This window comes from Castor canadensis, chromosome 16 (assembly GCF_047511655.1).
Source record: "Castor canadensis chromosome 16, mCasCan1.hap1v2, whole genome shotgun sequence".
In the NCBI taxonomy this organism is placed as follows: Eukaryota; Metazoa; Chordata; class Mammalia; order Rodentia; family Castoridae; genus Castor; species Castor canadensis.
The window spans coordinates 27,335,777-27,358,691 of record NC_133401.1 but is presented as its reverse complement, the minus strand read 5'-3'; the positions used below and the strand labels follow the sequence as shown (position 1 = coordinate 27,358,691).

Below are 22,915 nucleotides of genomic sequence, written 5' to 3'. Positions count from 1 at the left end.
CAATCCTGGATTCTACTTCAGCCATACCACACTCCTAGATCTGTTTCCTATGTAGAAACACCAAAGTAGTAAGTGACACAGAGGATGCTACTAGTCATTTTCTTTTATTATTTAATATATTTTAAATTTTTATTGTTTCTTTTGAGACAGAGACTTGCTATGTGGCCCAGGCTGGCCTTGAACTTGTGATCCTTCTCCCTCAGCCTCCCAAGGGGTGTGATTTTAGGCATGCACCACCATGACCAGGTTCTTTTGATACTTTAAACACACAACTTTATTGAGATAAAATTCACATGTCATACAATTTACCCTCTTAAAGCACATAATTCAGCTGGGCAGTGGTGGCTCATGCCTATCATCCTAGCTACTCAGGAGGCAGAGATCAGGAGGACTGTGGTTCAAAGCCAGTCCCAGGGAAAAAGTTTGTAAGACCCTATTTCAAAAAAACCAACACACACACAAAAGGAGCCACTGGAGAAGTGGCTCGAGTGGTAAGAGCATCTGCCTAGCAAGTGTGAGACCCTGAGTTAAACCCCAGTTCCTCAAATATATATGCATATATATGTATATATAAAGCACACAATTCGATGGTTTACATTGTATATTCAGAGTTGGTACAACCTTTCCCACAATTTAATTTCAGAATGTTTTCATCATTAGCTGTTCATCCTTCCCCTCCCAGCCCCAGGCAACCACTAATGTACTCTGTATCTGTATATTACAAAACTTGTGGTAAAATATGCATAACATAAAATTCACTACCTTAACCACCTTGTAGGTCAAGTTAAATTAACTTTAAACTGACATGAGAGTAAACTGATAAGACATTAAAACTGTACGTATGTATGGGTACCATGTGATTTTTCAATACATGTGTACATTGTATAGTGTTTAAAACAGGGTAGAGACATCTATGTGCTCAAACAGTTATAATTTATGGTGAAAACATTCAAAATAAGTCTTTAGCTTTTCCCCAGTTTCCATTAGCATATATTAATTGTGCAAAAGTGATGGGTTTCACTGAGAATTTCCATGCATGCATATGTTACACTTTGATCCTATTCAGACCTGTTTTACCCTTCCTCATCTCCTTCCTTGTCCACATTCCTAGTAAGCCCCCCTTTTATTTGCAGGTCCCCTTCATCCTCAAATGCCACATGTGAGGGAAATGTGCAATACTGTTTGGAAGAGACTGGCTTATTTTTTTAGCTTTGTGAAATATACATCATTATAAGTGCACAATTCAGTGGTGTTCAGATGTTCACATTGTTACAAAACAGATCTCCAAGGCATGGTCTTGCAAACTGAAACTGTGTCCCAAAGGGGAAGCTATGGTGTGATGTAAACAGTTTTATTCCTGGCTCAAGAGAGTTCTGACTTTCATTCTTGGGTTTATTTATTTAATTTATAGATAGGCAAAATAGATAACTTACAGATGAAGGAAGGGACTTACTATTTCAGCTAGCTTATCAATTATTTATTCTTGATAGAGACACATTAAAAATATAAAAGGGAAAAATAAAATAAAAAAGGATGTTAAAAATCAGAAGAAAGGATGGGCACAGTGGCTTACACTTGTGATCTTAGCTACTCAGGAAGCAGAGATTGGCAGGACTGCAGTTCAAAGCCAGCCTAGGTAAGAGGTTAGCAAAACTCCATCTCAAACAATAAAAGCTGAGTGTGGTGGCATGCACCTGTCATTCCAGCTGCATGGGAGGTGAAAAAATAGGAGGATTGCTGTCCAGGATAGTCCAGGCATAAATGTTAAATCCTATCTGAAAAATAAGTAAAGCAAAAAGCGTTGGGAATGTGGCTCAAGTGGTAGAGCACCTGCCTAGCAAGTGTAAGGCCCTGAGTTTAAACCCAAATACAAAAACAAGAAGAAGAAGAAGGAGGAGAAGAAGGAGAGGAAGGGAGAGAAGGAGGAGGAGGGGGAGGGGGAGGGGGAAGGAGAGGGGGAGGGGGAGATGAAGATGGTAAAGATGGTAATTTACAAGTAATATTCAGAAAGCAGGAAGCAGTAGTATCATATGCATCCTGGAAAGTAGCATCTGATGTGTCTGAAGATGGATGCAGGCCCTTGGGTTTATGTGGCTGTGTCCAGACACATTTCCACCTCCTGTGGCTCCAGGAGTTTTTCTGTAACCACTAGGTTGGACACTTTTGTTTGCTCCAGCTTGGCACAGCCAAGTCCTGTCCGTCTCCTTCCTTGGGTGGTGCCCTGTGGCTGTGCCAGTTTTCGATCAGTATCCCCAGGAGAGACACAAGGAGCATTCCTGCCATGCCCATGCGGATGGCATTCCCCACAGTGTAATCTTGGGTCTTGGCGTCTACAGACATAATTGAAAGAGTAAATGCTTGTTGTTCATGATCCACTCCATCCCAACTCCAGGTTCCTGAAATGGGAGCTCATTTCCCCATTTGCTTGCCAGGGCATGGTCCCACTCAGTCCCCATCCCCAAAGAGCTCATGCCATCAAATAACCACACTTGTCTATGTGCGAACTGAAGACCAAGGTGAGGAACAGTGGTTCCCAGGGAAGAAGGGAGCTCTGGCGACCCAGTGGTTTCTCTTTGTTTTTACCTTGTTTGAGAGGTTTCACTGAATTTGATCATATGGCTAGAATTCATACTCTACCACTGCTTTATACCCCCTTCCTACTGCCTGTGTTGGCAAGGCTCACAAGCTAAGAATGTTTTTCATATTTATAAGTGGTTGAGAAAAAAGGAAAAGAAGAAGAATATTTCAGGATGTGAGCACTGATGACATTCAAATATCAGTGTCCATAGAGTTTTATTGGGACACAGTCATGGTCATTCATTGGCAATAAGTATTACCTTAGCAATACAGAATGGTTGCAGCTGGGATCACAGGCATTGCCAGGTTGGGAAGATTTGCTCCCCAACCCACTGTAGAAAAGTTTTCCCATCTTTATGTCAATGAAGTACAGGTAGGGAGACACAGCAGGACAGTCACCTGAGGATTTTCAGGACAAACTTTTGTGTGTGATAGTAAGGCCACTGAATAAAATGTTCATTGCTACAACAGAATATTTATTGCCACTGAAAATCCACAAGTTCAGGTGAAATAAGAAAAATGAATGTATTATTTTTTACATTTAATTGTAGGCAAAATGAGTGAGTTACAAATCACTCAGAATTTGAACCAATTACTGTGTGTACTGGGGAGAACTGGGCAAGGGGTGTTTTAAATGTGTAACAGATTACTGAGTTCAGTACTGAATACCAGTGACAAAACCTGGGTAATTCACATAAACTAAAACTAAAATTTAGTGGGGTCTCACAGCATGGATTGGGTTGGGAGCAACCCATAAAAGAAGTGGCAAGTCATTTCCTTTTGCCAACTGATTTGATTTATGAGTTGTGAAAAAAATCTTTACTGTTGTTCCTTTGTCAGCTTACTCAACTATTTGTGTTGTAATTTTCACCTTTGTTTTCTTTTTTTGTTGTTGTTGCTTGTTTTTTGAACCAGGTTCTTACTATGTAGCCCAGGTTGGCTTCAAACTCAAGATCTGCTTGCTTCAGTCTCCCAAATGCTGGGATTACAGCTGTGTATCACCATCCCCGGCTTCATGGCATCTTTTGATGGTCAAAATTCTTAAGTTTAATTTAGTTGAATTTATTAGTCTTTTCCTTTGGAGAACACAGGGTCTATATCTAATTTTAGAAACCATCTCCTCTGCCAATGTCAGCATGATCCTCTTCTGTATTCTTTCACTGGAAATATTTTTTGAGTTTTGCAATTAGGTCTCTAATCCTTTGGGAAATGATTTTTGTATTTGATTTTATTTTTCCCCTGCACTATTAACCCCAAAGACCATTCTGGCTATATGATCTCACAACCCATAGCCACCAACCACACTGCTTAGCTCACGGCAGAGCTACTGTGATGCCAATTCTTTTGAAAGACAAGCATGGGAGATGAATGTGGTCACCCTACTCCGCCACTGAAAGCCAGTTTCTTCTGTCATCATCTCGTCCTGTCCCTCCAGGCAGAGTGATGTATGCAAAAAGTATATTAAAAGTATAACAAAACAAGATACCGTTCTTTAGAGTTGTTCCCAGGCAGTACTCACAGTGGCTTCTAGAACTTATGGGAAGTTTGAGGATTGCCAGTTATTACTAAGTTGTGAGAAACAGAAGTGTCCTGGTCTAGGTTGTGTGTGGGTCTGCTGTGTCAACATGGCTTTCTGACCTGTGACTGAGTGCTGGCTTCCCCTTCCTCAATAGATCACAGGTTTTCAAAGATCCAATTTGGAGGACTTTAGGAAGAATGTAAAAAAGTGGGTGTGAGATAAGCCCACAGTTTTTCTTTCTTCCCAGACTTGGATAAGTGAGTTCCCCTGCCCTACTCTTTTGCAGAGCACCCTTCATATTCTCCTCTAGGTGCGGCCCTGGCAGAGGACACAGGACTGGGCTGAGTTGTACGTACCTGCCATAATGAGCTCCAGGGTGTCACTGGGGGCCGACCACACATAGGGGTTGCTGCTGTGCCAGACATAACACCTGTAGTTCCTGGCAAAGCTGAGGTCCACAGGACCCAGTTTGAAGACGACCCAGTGCTCCCCGTGTTGATGTTGTGTCAAAGAAGCATTTCCCTCCTTGACCAGTGAAAATCTATCGAAAGAGCCATGTGCTGAGCTACACCTGAGGGAAAGATTCTCTCTTCCCATCATCACAAGGCTCTGATGTGTGGTCAGCAGGGGTTTTTCGTATAAGCCTGAAAGAGAAGACAGTGAGCTCTTAGCAAGATTATTTTCTTTTTCAAAAAAATATTTAAGGATGGGTGTGGTGGTGCACATCTGTAATCCTAGAACTTGGGAGTTAAGGCAGGAGGATTGTGAGTTTGAGGCAAGTGTGGGTTACCGAGTGACCTGGTCTCAAACCAGCAAAGCAAAATTATTTATTTGTATTGTGGTGTTTGGGATTGAACCCAGGGTCGATCTCGCTCGCTCTCTCTCTCTCTCTCTCTCTCTCTGCCATGCCTCTAGCCCTTTTCTTTTTTTTCAATTTTGTTTTTGAGACACAGTCTCACTAACTTTCCCTGGCTTGGCCAGAATTTGAGATCCTCCTGCCTCAGACTATAGAGTGCTGGGATTGCAGGCATGAGCCCCAGCATTACGGCTGTATCGCTGTGATGTTATGATAGACGTATGCACTGTAGAATGAGTAGATTGGCCCAATGAGCATATGTATTACCTCACATACACATGATTTGTGGTGAGAACACTTGAAAAATACTCTTAGAGATTTTCAAATATACAATACATTGTTAACAGTCGTAGTCATCATGATGTTTATTAAACATATCCTTCCTGTCTAAATGAAATTTTCTATCTTTTGACTGATACCTTCCTAACACTGCCTCCCAGCCTCTGATAACCACCCACTCTATTCTCTACTTCTAGGAGTTCAATATTTATGTAGTCATTTCTGGGATAGACCCAGGGCTGCATGCATGATAAGAATGTGATTTACCACTGAGTTATTTCCCCAGCCCTGATTTCAAGTTTTAAGATTTCATTATAAGTGAGAGCATGTGATGTTTGTCTTTCTGTGCCTGGTTTGTTTCACACAGTATAAGGTTGGACTGGTGGAGTGGCTCAAGTGGCAGAGAGCCTGCATAGCAAGTGTGAGGCCCTGAGTTTTAAATCCTGGTACCACACACACATACATAAACACACACACACACACATATATACACATGCATACACACATATACACATACATGTACACACATACACACATTCATACACACATACACAAAGACACACAAACATACACATATACATACACACATACATACCTACACACATATACACATACAACCATGGCATAAGGTCCTCCAGTTTCATCTGGGTTGATGCAAAGGACACATTTCACTCTTTGCTAAGGCAAAATGGCATTCTGTTTTGCACACACCATATTTTCTTTATCCACTTATAACTTAATGGGCTATTGTATTTTTTTCCATATCTTGGCCAAGAGAAGTGGATTTGCAGATACTCTCAGTTCTGAGGGAACCACAGAACCTGCTCTGTCCCAAACTATCGCAGATAGGTCTAAACAAACGAACAGTCCTTGGGGCTAAGGGAATATGCCATTTCCAATATAGGATCAGACCTCTAAAGACAAAAGTCATTTGTTGGGGGAAAGGGTAGTGAGAGCTATAGAGTGTGAGGAGCTGAAGGAGTGAAGGAGGAGACACTGGATAAAGATGGCAATAGTGAGAGGACCTGGACCTTGTTCTAGGGACACAGAGACCAGACCACCTGGAGGACAGAGCTTAGAACTGGCATGGTGAAGCAAGTTCCCACTCCCTGGCTGTGGGCTGTGGAAAGGGTTGGGTAGGAGAAGCAACCTAACAAACACTACCTCACCCAGGGGCTCAAGGTCAATGTCCATAGCCACTTGTTGGTACCTTTATTGTGACACAATGAATGTGGCATGTGGCCTCTGTGGTCTTCCTCACAATGACCCATAGCCCAGTCTAGTCATGAGAAAAGTATCAGACGGACTCCCAAGAGTGAGAAATCTAGAAAACACGTGTCTGTACTCCTCACAACTGTCAAGGTCATCAAAAACAAGGGAAGTCTGAAAAACCAACAACCAAGTGGAACCTAAAGAGAAATGCAACCTGGGATCCAGGGTGGGGTCCCAGAGTAGACAAAGGGTGTCAGGTGGGGATCAAGGAGATGATAAGTGTGATACATCATTGTGATACTGTAGCAGAGAGGAGGATCGAAAGAAAACAGACAAAGGCCTGAGTCCTGAGAAAGTAGCAGGGGGGTAGGGATGGTTTAGCAGAGAGATAAAACCTGAGAAATCTGAACACGAGGAAGGTCACGTAGCACCAGGGAGGGGAAAGTCACATAGCACTAGGGTAAAGTAGCCAATAAAATTAAATATAACCATATATGGATTAGACCTTGATTTTTGCTTCTGTAACCTGCTTGTAAGGGTATATAAGGTGAGACCCCTTTGTTCTCAGGGCTCAACCTTTGGACACAAGTCCACTGAGTCTGTGCTGGCACAATAAACATTGCTTCCTGCTAATCGCCTCAAGAGTCCTGTATCTCAGCTATCAAACTCCTGCAACAGTACTGTCATAGGTGTGCACAGTGTGCTTTGAACAAGTTTATCCCTCTGTTCTATTCCCTCAACACCTTCTCTCCTCCCCCTTTTCAAACAATGTTTGGTGGATTTCATTATGTTATCCTTTATATATATATGTTATCCTTAAATACATATATTTACGTGTGTGTGTGTGTGTAGTATTTCAATCTTTGGGACTCCCCTTGTATATTAATGTATGCTAATAAAAAGTAGTAAACAATGTTGTATCAATATTGAGTCATTCAAGAAAGTTTTCAAAAGATGTACAAATGGCCCATCAGGGAAATACAAATCAAAACAATACTGAGATTCCATCTCTCCCCAGTCAGAATGGCTAGCATCAAAGAAAACAAATAACAAATGCTGGTGAGGATGCCCTCACACACTGCTGGTGGGAATGTGACTGAGTTTATTCACCGTGGAAATCAGTGTGGAGGTTCCTCACAAGACTAATAGTAGACCTACCTTATGTTCCTGTTCTACCACTCCTGGGAATATATCCAAAAGAATGTAAGTCAGCCTACAATACAGACACCTGCATACCCATGCTTACGGCAATACAACTCACATTAGCAAAATTATAGAATCAGCCTAAGTGGGCATCAAGAGAGGGAACGGATAAAGAAAATGTGGTATATGTATACAGTGAAATATTATTTGGTCATAAAGAAGAATGAAATTACGTTATTTCCAGGAAAATGGATGGAAATGGAGGTCATCATATTAAAAAAATAAGCCAGATTCAGAAAGATGGATGTCACATGTTTTCTGTCATGCAGAATCTAGATTTTTAAAGAGACATGAAAGTACAAGAGAGACTTAGGGAGAGGGAAGAAGGGGGCCATTTGGAAGAGGGAAGAGGAGAAAAGAGTGAAGGCGGTGAGTAGCATAGAAGTACATAGTATGCAAATATGAAAATGTCATACTGAAATCCATTATTTTGTACAATTAAGTAAAAGGAAAAACTATTGGTTCATTCATGATAAGAAGCAAACTATACTAGGGTGTTAACGAGGGGAGACTTAGTACTGGCTATATGGGGAATACTCTCGAGCACTGTCTCAACTTGTCTGTAAATCTAAAAACGTTCTCATAAATAAGTGTACTCAAAAATAAGGGGAGCAAAGTCAGCTGAGGGCTGGGCCACTGAGACTTCTTACCAGACACCTTCAGCTGCAGGGTTTTACTCTGCTCTGACCAGCGGTATCCTTTCCTGTACCGGCACCCATAACGCCCTGCGGTGCTTTCATTCATGGGGCTGATGACAAATGCAGCCTCCTTCTGGAATCCTATTTTCTCCTCCACCACCTTGTGTGTGGAGTTTTCAAGGATGAAGAGTTGGTATAGGAAGGACTCTGACGTTCCTCGGCACAAGATCTTCACAGACCCATTCCAGGGGATCACAAAACCAGGAAAAACACACATAGTGGGAATGGGAAAGTCGCCTGGAAGGAAACAGAACAGACTCAGGTGGTTCCACGCAGATTCCTCTTCCTCCCTTCTCTCTGTGGTGGTGGTGGGACACAAATGTAAATGACCTGCAATTATTTCCCCTTTTTAAAAAAGCATTCGTGGGTGATTTTTAGTACATAAAGTATGCATAAAATAAAAATTGCCATTCCAACAATTTGTTTTTATTCTTACTTTTTTGAGATGGGATCTTAGTATGTTACCCAGGCTGGCCTTGAACTTGTGATCTTCCTGCCTCTGCCTCCTGAGTGCTGGGATTACAGGTGTGAACCACCATCCCAGGCTTCATTTTTAATAATTCAGTGACAGTAATCACATTCCTCATGTTCAGATACCACTATCTCAAACAGACACCCTGTAACCAGTAAGCAGTATTTCTACTTTCTAATCTGTATAATTTGACACTACATATAAACAAAATCACACAACTTTTGACTTTTTTGTCTGGCTTTTTCCGTGCCATAATAACTTCAAGGGTCCTCTATGTTGTAACACAAGTCAGAATTTCATTATTTACATTTTGGTGGAGCTGGGTTTGAACTCAGGGCTTCACACTTCCATGGACCTCCAGTCCATTTTGCTTTGGTTGTTTTGGAGTTGGGATCTCCTGAACTATTTGCCAGGGCTGACCTTGAACCATGATCCTCCTGATCTTAGCTTCCCAAGTAGCTAGGATTACAGGTATGAGGCACCAGAGCCCAGCCTCATTCCTTTTTATGGCTGAATAATATTCCAGTATGTGTGTTAACCATATTTTGGTTACCTGTCACCTGCCCATGGACATTCAGGTTATTTCTACTTTTCAACTATTGTGAGCAATGCTTCTGTGAGCATGTGTGTACAAACATATGCTTCAGTCCTTGTTTTCAATTCCTTTGTTTATATGTGTAGGAGTGGGTTTGCAGGATCACAGGGCAAGTCTATGTATAACTTTTTGGGTGGACAGTATTGAGGTTTGAATTTAGGGCCTTTCTGAAGCAGGCCACCTGCCACTGGAGTTGCACCCCAGCCCTTTTTCCTATAGGTTATTTTTCAGATAGAGTCTTGCATTGTTTGCCCTGGCTGATCTTGGACCATGATCCTTCTGTATTGGCCTCCTGAATAGCTGAGATGTCAGATGTGTGCTACCACACCTGGCTTGTTTGTTGAAATGAGGTCTCACTAACTTTTTGCTTGGCCAGACCTTAACCTGTGATAGAAGATTGCAGTGCAAGGCCAGCTCATGCAAAAAGTTCACAAAACCCCATCTCAATCAATAAGCTGGGTATGCTGGAGCATACCTGTCATCCCAGCTACACGGGAAGTGTAAATAGCAGGATCAAAGTCTCAGATTGGTCCAGGCATAAACATGAGACCCTATTTGAAAAATAACTAAAGCAGAAAGGGTTGCTGGTGTGGCTCAAGTTGTAGAGTGCCTGCAAGTCTAAGGCCCTGAACCCAAAATCTAGTACTTCTTCTCCCCACCCACCCCAAAGAAGCATAATGAAACCCACTAAAAACTTAGAAAGGGGGAGGAGGAAGAGCAGTGAAGAAAGAGTAAATATAAAAGGGGTGAATTTGAGTACATTATATGCATGCATGTAAATATCACAGTGAACCCCTTTGTACAATTAATTTATGCTAATAAAATGTAAAAAATAAGAATGCATAACCCCCATGAGTACATATCTGTGGACGCGTGGTCTAAATTCTAAGGCTGTGGAGTGGAAGGTGGTGGCAGATGTGGGTGTTCAGAGAGGACATGTAGGAATTCCCCAGGTGGCGTGGGTAGACAGGGTCAGAGCCCTCCGTATAGGAGGAGACCCCGGGAGAGAGACCCCAATAGATGGAAGGAGAAACTCAGTGTCCATCAGTGCGGGTAAAGACTGGAACCTCAGAGGGAGAGGGGAGATGCTCTGGAAGGGTCAGTGCAAGTCAGAGTGGGCAGGGCTGTGGGGCTTGAGGAAGCTGGTGGGATTATAGACCGTTGAAGAGCTGTAAAAGGGAGCTGAATTTATTTGTATTTTAAACACACAAATAGCTGGTGAAATGGCTCAAGTGCTAAAGCGCCTGCCTGGCAAGTGTGAGGCCCTGCATTCAAACTCCAGTACTGCCAAAATATATTAAGTCAACACACATATAACCCAGGCTACAGTCTTTATATAGAACTGGAAGAGAGAAGATAGGAACAGATGTGGAGTTCACACCTAATAGGCCAAGGCAGAAGTTGAGGTGACAGAATTTACAGTAGAACATTAGTACTTCTTAGCACTTACCTTAGTGCCACTTAGTGTTTACCTAAGTACTGCTTAGTGCTTTGCACTTTAGGGGAATATGAGAATATAAAGTAGGGCAGAACTAAGACAGCTTCCCTTTAAATAAGCGAAGTGAATAGACTTAGGAGAATTAGGTTGTGAAAAACAATAAATATAGGGAAGGATGTTGAGCTAAGATGACTCCTGACTTCCTCCTCCTTTTGGTCATCAATATTTAGTAAAATACAGAACCTTAATGGACACACAGCTAACCGAGTCTGAGACTGTAGCTCCAGAGGGGTGTGGAGTTACAACAGCAAGAGCAAAATGTTTACAAGAGAAGCACAATAGAGAACTAGAATGGGAGTAAAATGGGAATTTATCTGGGCTTCAGACTGTCTCCATTTATTCTATACCAAGGCTGCTGTGAGAGTCTGAAGGCTCAGCAGAGGGGTTTTTAGGGGAAACTTACCTTCCTGTGCCTGAATCCTCTGACCCAGGCAGAGCACTGAAAGAGAGAGACTAATGAAATATCAACCCTTCAGTGTCCAACAGCTAGTACAAATCACCCTGCATAATGTCATTTAGAGAAAAATATATATGCAGGTATATATATCTAGATATATCTAGATAGATATAGATATCCATTTAGTGCTAAGCACTCATGCAGTTTTACTTCCATAGCAAGCACAGTGTTAAGGCATACCCTTCAATTTTTAATCCCCTAAGTCTGTCTTCTGTAGGAACCCTGGAACTATGTGTCCTGGAAAGCAAAGCATGTCCTGGGTTGAATCGAAGTCATTGCACCCCACAGTTAGTTGTGACTCAGGTGGAGACAGTTATGGCTATCTGGACACACACCATCTCTCTATTAAGGAGAGCCACTCAAATCACCAAGTCCTCATGTTAAGAGAGACTCTGGCTATTGTGGGATCCCCCATCTTCCCCTGTAACCCACTTGCATTTTAAGGACTCACCAAGGCAGAGGATTATGGTGATATCTTCGGGGTCCATGATGCCGACGTGGCCTTGGTCCAGTTAGCCACCCGCTGGTGTGCATTAACACATGACAGACACTCATGAGACTGTAGGACTCACAGGAAGTGTGAGGTTGGAGTCCAAGGATGTCTACATCTCTTGAGGAAAGAGGAACAGCCTCTTTTCAAAGAACTTAGCTATTGGGTGGAAGCCAAGAGGACACCTAGACTCATGATTGTGTTTCATATGAAAAAGGAATATTTTCTTCAAACTAATGTTTAGTGCCGTTCGAATCCATATTTAAGTCAAATTCCACATCCAAATGGAAGAACTTGGGACAGAATGTGAGTGGGTACTATACAGAAATTTATCTGTATTTTTTATTAAAAGCCATGTGGCCTTGTCTGTTGCAGAACTACGTGCTATCTTTGGGATTCTTGGACTGAGTGTGTTACCTTGGACTTGATCAGACACACAGTATACTTATGGTGAGGATGACCTCAATGATGGAGGCAGATCTTTAAAGGAAGAGGCTCCTCTAATGAGTTTTGCTATGGCTATCCTGAATGTTACCTAAAATTTGCTCTGAAATAAAATCCAAATATTTAAAAAATTTTGGGTCAGTTTATCCCAATTAAAGATGTTTTAAACATGCAAGAAAGGAGTTTCAAAAAAAGAAGGAAATAACCTCCTATTTTATTTTGGTTGAAGACTTTAACTGTCACAAATTCTTCAATTGTGAGATGTCAAATACTCCATATCAAACTTTCTACCAACCTTTTTTGTTGTAATGCTGTTTCAGTCTTGCATCCCAGCACACTATTTGATAGTCCCGAGCCTTTCCCATCTTTCAGAAGGCAAAGCAGCTCCTACGCTTACTGTTTATTTGGTTCAAATTCAAGTTGTGCTTTCTTTCACCATATTCCATCAATTTCCACACATGTAAATATCTTCAGTCATCTGGAAATTTGGTGATGTCACTTGCATAAAATTGACCATGCTCCAATATTCTTTTTTCCCATAGTTTAATCTTTTTATTTCTGTACAAATACTTGGTATGATTTAGATGAGTCATTTTAAATTAAATAATCCAATATTCTTACTTAGGATTTCTACCTTGTTTATTCCTTTCTTCTCACTTAAATGGAGACTGGGTGGAGGGAGATGTAATGACCTTGCTGTGTTGTCAGTTGGGTGTTTAAAATGAGTAGAGAAGTAGTGGAAAATTTATGGATTCTAGAAGTAGAATTGTTAGAAAATGTAAAAGGCATGGAAGAGGCAGAGAGATGGCTCAAACACCAGTACAGGGTTTATTGTTCAGGCAGGAGCCCTGTGGAGGGGGACCCCAGCAAGAGAGCTGGAGCCCATTGCCATACACAGGCTTGAGCCAGATATAGGGGATAGTGGAAAAGTACCAGGAAGGTCACAATGGAATACAGTTGCTGGGCAACCGAGGAAGATAAGTTGTGGTTAGGCCACTGTCTGTTCAACTGTCCTTGGCACCCATCCAGAGATAAAGGTTAACAACTGTCCCTTTGTCAGTCTATGGGATTGGGTGGGGAGTTTCTAGTAAGCCACCTGCAAGGGGGGAGGAAGTCTGATCCTAACATGGCTGTCCTCACTTAACCCCAACAAGAATAACCTGATTTGAAATACTATCATTGTTGCTTAAAGACTATGTGTCTCTCAAGAAGGAAGAGATACAAATTTTGTTTTGACTCCAGGAAACTTCCTGAGTCACATTTGCTAATAAGTGGGGGGGGGGGGGGGATACATAACCACAACCTTTGAAGTGAGACTTGTTTGTTTCCTTTTTTAGAACAAGAATGGTAAATGGTTTCAAATTTTTTACCACATTTCACTCCTCTGCTTTCTCTCTCTGCCCCTTTCCCACCATCAAAAGCCCTTGATTGGGCCCAATATTGCAACACCAGCAAGCAGCTCAGTACAGTGACTCCTGGATGACTCAAGAACTGAGCTGAGCAGCCTGCATATACAGCCAGAAGGAGGGTGTGTAAAAAGTCAAAGGTGTTTGCACCAATCATAGCACAGCCTTCCATGCAAATAAAGAGCCACATTGCACCCATCTCTGTGCAGTATGAAGGACTGTGCTTGTGCCAATCACAAGTCTTCTGCTGGTCCACCGGGGGAAGTGCTCTCCCCTTGATCTGGGTGCAAGTGGCTACTAGAGTTCACTGAGGTCTACACTTGATCTTAGCCAAAAGGCCAAGAAGCAATTATTCAATGAGGTATGGTTTCTCTTTCATACATATTTTGGTCCATTATTTCCAATTTCATTAGATTCTGTTCTCTTGAGTGCAGATAATTAAAGGTAAGACCTTAAATTCAGGCCAGATATGGGGATGACAAAAAGCTTTCTTGGACCTCTATTGGACTCAACCCCAAATTCTAGGGTATTAGCAAATTTTTTCTATAAAGGGCCATGCACTAAATAATTTATGGTCACATGGTCTCTGCCACAACTGATCATTGTTGTCACAGTATCATGAAAGCATCTGTTGATAATAAGTAAATGAATGAATGTGGTTTTGTTCCAATAAAACTTTATTAACAAAAATGGATAGGAGGCTGAATTTGGCCTTTAGGCTGTGGATTGGTAAAAGATAAACCCTTTTACAAAGATTTATAACACCATTTCTGAGTGTAGTTTCCTTAAGTTTTTATTAGCATGTATTAATTCTACAAAGTGAGGGGTTTCATTATGACATTTCCATTCATAGATATGATGTACTTTGATCATATTTGCTCCACTATTGCCATTTTTTACCTCTTCTCCCATTTTCCCCTTCCTCCACATCCCTTAAAAGTCCCCTTTTATGATCATAGTTTTTACCCCTTGAGATTCCAAATATGAGAGAACACATGTGATATTTGTTTCTCCGAACCTGGCTTATTTCACTTAACATGATGATCTCCAGTTCCATCCATTTTCCTACAAACAACATAATTCTTTATGATTGAGTAATGCTGTATTGTGTATACACACCACATTTTCTTATCCATAGTAGATCCCATCTTATTGGACTTATTAGTATCAGGTGGTTATGACTCTGAGAGTAATAACAAGGTATTTTTGATCCTTTGCTGTAGTCTTTGAATGAACACATGTCCTCCACAAACTTACGGAGGGAAGCGATACCAGTCTTGGAAAGAGTCGGGTACCATGTGGATTGGCACTGTTACTATCTGTACAACCATCAGAGATCCTTTTGTGACATCTGGCATTTCTCAATACAACAAAGGGGAAAGGTGATTATGATGACTTAGACAAATGGTTCCCCTTGCTATTTCCTGATATGTGAATTTTATTATTTCAGGAAGGGCTCGTAGGCATGCTTCTTAGCATGTCTCATTAAATCAACAGGTGAAAAACTTCCTACTGGACAAGACATGACCACTGCCTGTGTATGAAGCTCGACTTCATCCTGTATCATTGCAGACATTGCTTCAATGTCAGCTTGTATCTATTGCTGTTTATACTACTTTTTCTTTATGTTCTGATGGTGGTAATTTGTTCCTTCTTAGTATGAATTATTTTTTATTTAGATTGAGGTAACTTAATTATTGTTATTTGTCCCTGCAGATTCTTGAATCACTTAAAATGAGACTTCTGAGAAATATCTGGATTTGTGATTGGAAGATTTCATGTCATCTCCCATCCTCTAAACAGGATCAACTTCTATTCACTAGCTCTTTTTTCAAGCTACCAATTATTTTGGTCAGTTTTTTCATCACTATAACCAAATACCTCAGGAAAACAGTTCAAAGGTGGAAAGATTTATTTTGGCTCACAGGCTTACAGTTTTAGAGGTTTTAGTCCATGGTTGACTGGCTCCATTGTCTGTGGAAAAGTAGAAACATCATGGTGGAAGTGTGTGGCAGAGAAGAGTTGCCAGGGATGGGGGAGAGATTGACATTCAGATAGAGATAGAATGGGGGGGGAGGGGGGAGAGAGAGAGAGAGAGAGAGAGAGAGAGAGAGAAAGAAGAGAGAAGAGAGAAGAAGAAGAAGAAGAAGGAGGAAGAAGGAGGAAGAAGGAGGAAGAAGAAAGGAAGAAGAAGGAAGAAGAAGAAAGAAGAAGAAAAGAGAAGAGAAGAGAGAAGAGATCGGCCAAGGTAGGACACCCCAGTGACCTACTTCCTCTAACCAGGCCCACCTCCTAATAGTCCATTGAAGCTGCAGTTTAAGCCCTCCTCCCCTGATCACATCATCATTTGGGGACCAAGCCTTTAAGACATGAGCCTTTTGGGAAGATGCTTCATCTCCAAACCATAACACCAGGAATCTGGTTGGACCCCAGGATGCCTGCATGTTTGAGGGAGTAAAGTGAATTGTGGAAGCAAATTTTAGGAACAAGAAAGAGAAGGGCTCAAGAATTCTCTTTTTTATTAATAGCAAATAAGTATCAGGTTTTGCTCCTGGAGTTTTAAACTTTTACAGTCCCTCTGGATTCTCACAAATCCACCTACAAGGGAGTTGACATGGAATTATGAGGCTGCAGTTCGGGCTCAGTGGGTTATCTTGATTGAAAGAGGGGGGTGAAGACTTTGCCTTCAGTTGTACCACTCTGCCTGCTAGCACATGGAGAATTCCAATTTATCAGGTAGAGAACCTGAATTTTGGCACCACTTGTCCTTTGCCATCACCACACACAGGCTGGCTTTCAAAGTAATGCAAGATCAGTGTATGCTAATTAAAAAGTAAAATAAAATAAAATAAACAAGACAATGCATTTAAATTGTAGACAAATTAGGGCTGGCAGAGTAGCTCAAGTGGTAGAGTGTCTGTCTAAGAAAGGTTCAAGCACTAGCAATGCCAAAAAACAAAAAGGAAGGATAAATAAAATGTAGATAAGCTAAAATGAAATCGTATTCTTCAGAGACATATCCGGGTGAGAGCTGCTGTCACTTGGCTTGTCTAAGAACATGAAACAGTGGCCCTTGACTTCATTCCATGTCCTGATCAACAAGCAATTGTTGATAGGGAAGGCTGGATACAGAATAAAAGACTAGATTACCAGTGTGATCACAATGTCACTATTTTGTGGCTAAACCATTCTGGAGTACACAGTTGCCCAGTAATTAGGCTAGCTATTTTGAACCAAGCATCTACAGACAGAAAGACTTTGATTGTGTACAATATGGAGATAGATTAAATACTACCATGGTTTCAATGTATAATATGTGAGTATAAACAACTTCAAGGTGACTTAACAACATAAATGTGATAAAAAAAGGTATCTGTGACTTCCACTGATAACAAATCCATAGCTATAAAACTATGGCTCAATGTCTGCATATCTAATGAAAGAAAAACACTATAATAAGGGGTTGAGGGGGAAGGTAAGGCAGAATGATGGGGGAGGTAAATGATGTGGGAGAATAAAGGACAGTATATTCATGGGTGAAATACATGGTGAAACCCCTTTGAACAACAAATATAAGCTTTAAAAAATGAATGACAGGAATGTAAAACAGGTCCAGTTCAGGGGTGAGTACTAGTGGGTGGGTACAGAGTGTGAGTGAACAGAGAGGAAAAAAGAAGGTGAATATGATTGATGTACTTTATACACTTGTATGAAGATAGAGCAATGAAACCTGTTGAAATTGTCTTAAATGGGGGTGGGGGGATGAGGGAGAGTGATGGTGGGGTGAACCCATTGTAAGCATATATGGAAATTCACAATGAAACCCCCTTGTACAACCAATGTATGGGGGGTGAATTCAAGTATGATATATTTGATATATTGTAAGAAGTTTTGTAAATGCCACAATGTACCTCCAGTGCAATAATAAAAATTTTTAAAAAATGTTAAGAAAATTGCTAGATTTTTACAATGTAAAGAAAATAATAAAATGACTTATCAATTTAAGTTAATGAACTCTCAAAATACTATCCATGAATCTCTCAGGGATCCAACAGTGGACTCAAAGTTGAAAATGCCTGCATTGATAGAAGGTGCTTCGGTCCTGGGACCTGCTTAGGAGGGCATTGCCTGGTGTCCACTGATGATCAATCAAGGAGCTCTTATATACTAAAGCCACTGAGATTTGGAAGTTGTTTGTTACACCATCAAACATTACTTTTTCTGACTAACACAGATATCAAGTCTTGGATTCAAGAAGTCCAAGCAACCCCAGGAGGATTAAAAAAATTTTTCACATAGACACATTATAATAAAATTGCATAACACGCAGACAATTAGATGATCTTTGAAGCAGCAGAGGATGAGAGAGATTGATTTCTGAGGAGCAGCAGCAACACTGACAGCAGATGTCAGTAATGTCAGTAGGCAGTAATGGAAGGCAGTGGGCAGGGTGAGATTTCCTTCTGTATTCTGGGAAAACAGACTGTGAACCTCAAATTCTACATTCAGCAAAAGCACCTTTTCACAACAAAGATTAAACAAAGACATTTTCAGGCGAAAGAAAAAATATTTTAAAAATATTAAAAAAATTGACAAGTAAAACCTGTATATATTTATAAAGTGTACAACAGGACATTTTAATAGATAACTGGATGGACAAGAGAATAGAAAGAACAACAGCTTTACACAAGTCTCCTCTGGCATCCACAAACTTATCTTTCGTTTGCAAAGAGTAGGAATCCTCCTATGTTGAATTGACACGACCCCTAAAACTCAGTGACATCATGTCATTTGCAGGAAAATGGATGGAACTGGAGATCATAATGCTGAGTGAAATAAATGAAGCTCAAAAGGTCAAATATTGCATTTCTTGCTTATTTGTGGAATCTAGATCTAATATGATGTTGACAAAGATGGCAGAGTCCCACATACACATTCATGTTATATACATTCAGTTGTATCATTCAGTGGGAGGTTCAGTGAGAGGGGGAGGAGGAGAAGAAGGACACTGAGGGGTGAAGAGGATAGAAGTATGCTGCTTATATACATATGAAGACCACAAAATGAAACCCACCAAACACTTCTTGATAGAGGGGTGAAGAGGGAGAGAGGGGGGAAGGGAATATAGTGGAGGTGGTGAAATTGTTCAAGGTACATGGTATCCACATGGAATTATCATAATGAACTCTCCTTGTATCCTTAATATATGATGAATCAAAAATAAAATTAAAGTTTAAAAAAACATTAAAAAACCCTAGGTGCTACATCCTTGCATGCATCCCAGAGACAAATCAGACCCCACCTTCAAGAAGCTTACAGTCCCGGCATGAGGACACAATAGAGAACATTAAGATTAATGTGTATATAGTAATGCTAACACGGGAAACTAGGCAGAGAGGTGCCTTACCTCAACCCCGAGGTCAGAAAATGTTTCTTAGTAGAAGAAGCATATACAGTGAAATCTTTAAAAAGTACATAAATGTTCCTGGTGAGAGTATCTGGGGCATGGAGTAGTTTATGGTATGACCCAATGTAAGTCAGGATGCAACAGGTGTGCATCCTGCACACCCATATTTATTGCAGCACTGTTCACAATAGCCAAGCTATAGAATCAGCCTAGGTGCCCATCAACAGATGAACAGATAAAGAAAATATGGTATTTGTGAACAACGGAGTAGTATTTGGCCATAAAAGAATGGAATTATGTCATTTGTAGGAAAGTGGATGGAACCAGAGATTATCATGTTAAGTGAAATAAACCAAACTCGGAAAGACAAATATCACATGTTTTCTCTTATATGTGGAAGAGAGACCCCAAGGGAGAAAATGGACATCAACATAAAGAGGGGGACTGTTAGTGGGGGAAACTGGTGGGGGAAGGGGAAGAGAGGACGAAGAGGAATATGATCAAAGCACATTGCATACATGGATGAAAAGGTCATAATGGAACCCACTGAAAATGTGCAAGGCAAAAAGGGCAGTGAGTGGTTGGAGGGAAGATAAGAAACAATAATATAGAATGTGAGTATGATCAAAGAATAATATATGCATGTATGGAAATATCACAATGAAACTGCTCATATTCAATTAATATGTACTGATAAAAATTACAAAGCTAAAACAAAAAAGAAAGTGCAGTGAGATAGGATGTAGAGGTTGGATTAAGAATTATGGGTTAACCAATGGAGTTTTCTTTATCTCCACTGGGTAATGAGAACCATAGAACATTGTAATCAAGAGAGAGCCATTTTGGGACCGGATGATGATGCATGGCCCCAAAGGTGAGGATCTTGTCTTCACATCTAGCCATTGCTACATTGCTGTGATCTGAGTTTGAGAAAGGGCTGTGATTTCCACAGAACACCTCCCCAGTTCTTTCTATGAGGATTCATGGGGCTCAGACAACCCTTGATCTGGGCTTAGCATTTCACGAGTTCCATGTACATACTAGTTTCTGTTGGGGATTCCTTGAGCCTCTGGGAAGTGGGAGTGATCTTTTTCCATGTGTAAACCCAATGATCCAACTCTGTGTATGTCACTTCCTGTGTCACCTCCTCTGTTTCTTCTCCTTCAGCCTCCTGGAAAGAGGCTAGTGTTGGGTGAGGTATGTGCACACATCCTTGTGTTGCATGGGAGAATACAACTTTATAGAAGAGGGTGAGATGAGGTGGATTTACCTCCATGTTCATGCTTCTGTTAACTTCAGGCTCTTGGTCCATGACAGCTGCATCTGTAGGAGACGGGAGTCATCAGAACATCTCATGGAGGACTTCTAAATGCTTATTTCACATTCATATGCAAATGCACTGAGGGATGCAGGGGGTACCTGAGGTTTCTCAGATACCTAAAAGCAGAGCTAGATATTCTGCCTATGTTCAAGGACCCATCCCATTAGTAGTTTCCAACTTCTATCCATTAATTCATTCTCCAATGTTCTCTCTTTCACAGAGACTTCTCCTAGATATCAGTGGCTTCAGAGCATGTGAGGATACAGTGAAGAATTTGACAATGGTATGTGAACTGAGGGAAGAGGTAAGGGCTCTGGTGTTCTCTCTTGAGATCCCTTCCTCAGTAGCCCCTGCCGTGGACCAGGTATCCTTCTGCAAACAAAGAACACCCACCTGCATTCTTTCATCCAGGCTGCCCCCGCACTGCCCAGATGGCACTCACTGGTTTCTTTTTCCCCAAGACTTACTCTTTTTTGTAGAGTGCCAATGATGAATGAGAAAGACAAGTAGGAAGGCAAAGAGGATGATGGCCACTGAGAGCCCAATCAGAAGTTTGTGGTTATCTGCAGGAAGATCTGAAACCAGGAGGAAACAAATCATACCAGCTCCCTTCTGATAGATTGCCAGAAAATCACATACTATATCTCTTTAGCACAAGTCCCTGGATGGCAGGTGGCATAGCTCTTTTACTTTTTTCTTACCTGTAATTCTCAGAATAACTGTAGAATGTGCTGAGTATGAAATGTGTTGAGATAAGTAGATAATGTTTAGAACAGCTCAGATCTTTCCATCGGTCCTGTAATGCTTTAGCCAAGAAGTTCCTGTTGCTCCAGGGTGTAATACAACTTTTGGGTTCCTTGATATTCCATGAAAGGAGATAGGACTCCATCCACCCTCTTCAGCTTTCCTGAGCCTTGGGATACCACAAATCTAAGACTTCTGTCATCCACTGAACTTATTTCTAATCAATAAGCCTGTTCATGCAACTTGTGTGATTGTTCCACCTCACCAGACTTGTTCAAGCAATAGAAACTGGTGTGACCCCAAGTGCAGACCATGAGATATTCAGAGTACTCCCTTGGGATTGATACCAGTGCACAGGGGATCTGCTTTACAATCTACATCCACAACACCCTCAAATCAATCATATTAAATTCTTCAGTAGAAGGGGAAAAGTGAAATCAAGGTCAAAAGAAGTGAAGTGGAGTTGTCTTGCATCATACAGCTGAGAAAGGATGATGAGGCATGTGAACCCAGGGGAACAGAATGCCATGTGATACTTTCTGTAATCCCATGAGGCAGAGATTAGAATGATTCTCTGCCTGTGAGCAGAAGGAAAAGAACAATCCCCTCTCTCAGCCATTGCTAGACATATTTGTTATCTATTTCCTTCCCCAGTATAGCCAGTCTTTCTGTGAGTTAGGAGGAAGCTGGCCAGTAAGTAGAGCTGTCTGAGTCTAGATCTGAACTCACTCAAAAGAGTATTGGTGTGCCCTTCCCAGTGCTCTGTGTATACAGGTTGAGCATGCTTAATCCAAAATTCAAAAATCCAAAGTGCTAAAAACAATCTGGACCTTTTGAGCACCAACATGATGTCACAAATAGAAAATTCCATGCCATGAAGCTTTGTATTATACACAAAATTATTAAAATATTGTATAAAATTACCTTTAAGCAGGCTATGCTTACAAGGTGCATATGAAACATAATTGAATCTCATGTTTAGACTTGGGTCCCATTGCTAAGATATCTCATTATGCGTATGCCAATATTCCACATTCCCCCTCCTCCCAAAAATCCCAAATGTGAGCACTTGTGGTCCCTAGTATTTTGGATAGGGGATTCTCAACTTGTATCTCCACAGGTGATTGGAAGGAGGTGGAGCTGAAGGTTTGGAGTAAGGGTATTGCAGGTGGCAAGTTTTACACCACAGGCACAGCTCTCTTCTGTCCTAGGACCTATGCTGGTAGAGAGGATGTTTTCACACTTCCAAAGTGGCCTATCTTCACAAAAGCCTTAGAGAAATGGTTGTAGCCTACTTCTATTGTGTCTAAACAGAATACCAAAGAGTGGGTAATAGTAAGATGGGGGAGGAAATAAGGAGAGACTGAAGGAGGGGGCAAATATTGTGGGTGCATTTTGTACTCATGTATGAAAACAGAATAATGAAACCTGTTGACATTGATCTAAGAAGGGAGAGGATGAGGGAGAACGATGTAGGGGACAAATCTAATGATATATTGTACACACATATATAGATGTCACAATGTATCACCCTGTACAACTATTACAAGACAATAAAAAAAATCATAAATAAAAAGAGAGATAACCATGCAGAGGTAGAGTAATGGTGGTTTGAATGTAAGTGTCATTGCCAATCTGGGCTAATATACCACAGGGTCTTTCATTTGTGACCCCAGCCCCATATATTTTTTCTCTCCTAATGACAAGTATGGATTTAGATGTAGTAAAAATGAGTCT

General features: G+C 41.0%; 1 protein-coding gene across 2 annotated transcripts; it reads right to left on the bottom strand.

Annotated features, from left to right (window-relative positions):
* Positions 1–1,462: 1,462 nt before the first annotated feature.
* LOC109696373 (immunoglobulin alpha Fc receptor) lies at positions 1,463–11,951 on the bottom strand. Of its 2 annotated transcripts, none has more exons than XM_020179398.2 (5): positions 11,818–11,951; positions 11,313–11,348; positions 8,297–8,581; positions 4,453–4,740; positions 1,463–2,330 (listed from the first exon to the last, which is right to left on the bottom strand). In XM_020179398.2, exons 1-5 carry the CDS (start codon positions 11,852–11,854, stop codon positions 2,149–2,151), a joined length of 828 nt encoding a protein of 275 aa, XP_020034987.2. In that variant the 5' UTR covers positions 11,855–11,951; the 3' UTR covers positions 1,463–2,148. The 2 variants fall into 2 exon arrangements, with proteins under 2 accessions (XP_020034987.2, XP_020034989.2); XM_020179400.2 differs by lacking the exon at positions 1,463–2,330 and adding an exon at positions 2,814–3,737.
* Positions 11,952–22,915: the final 10,964 nt, after the last annotated feature.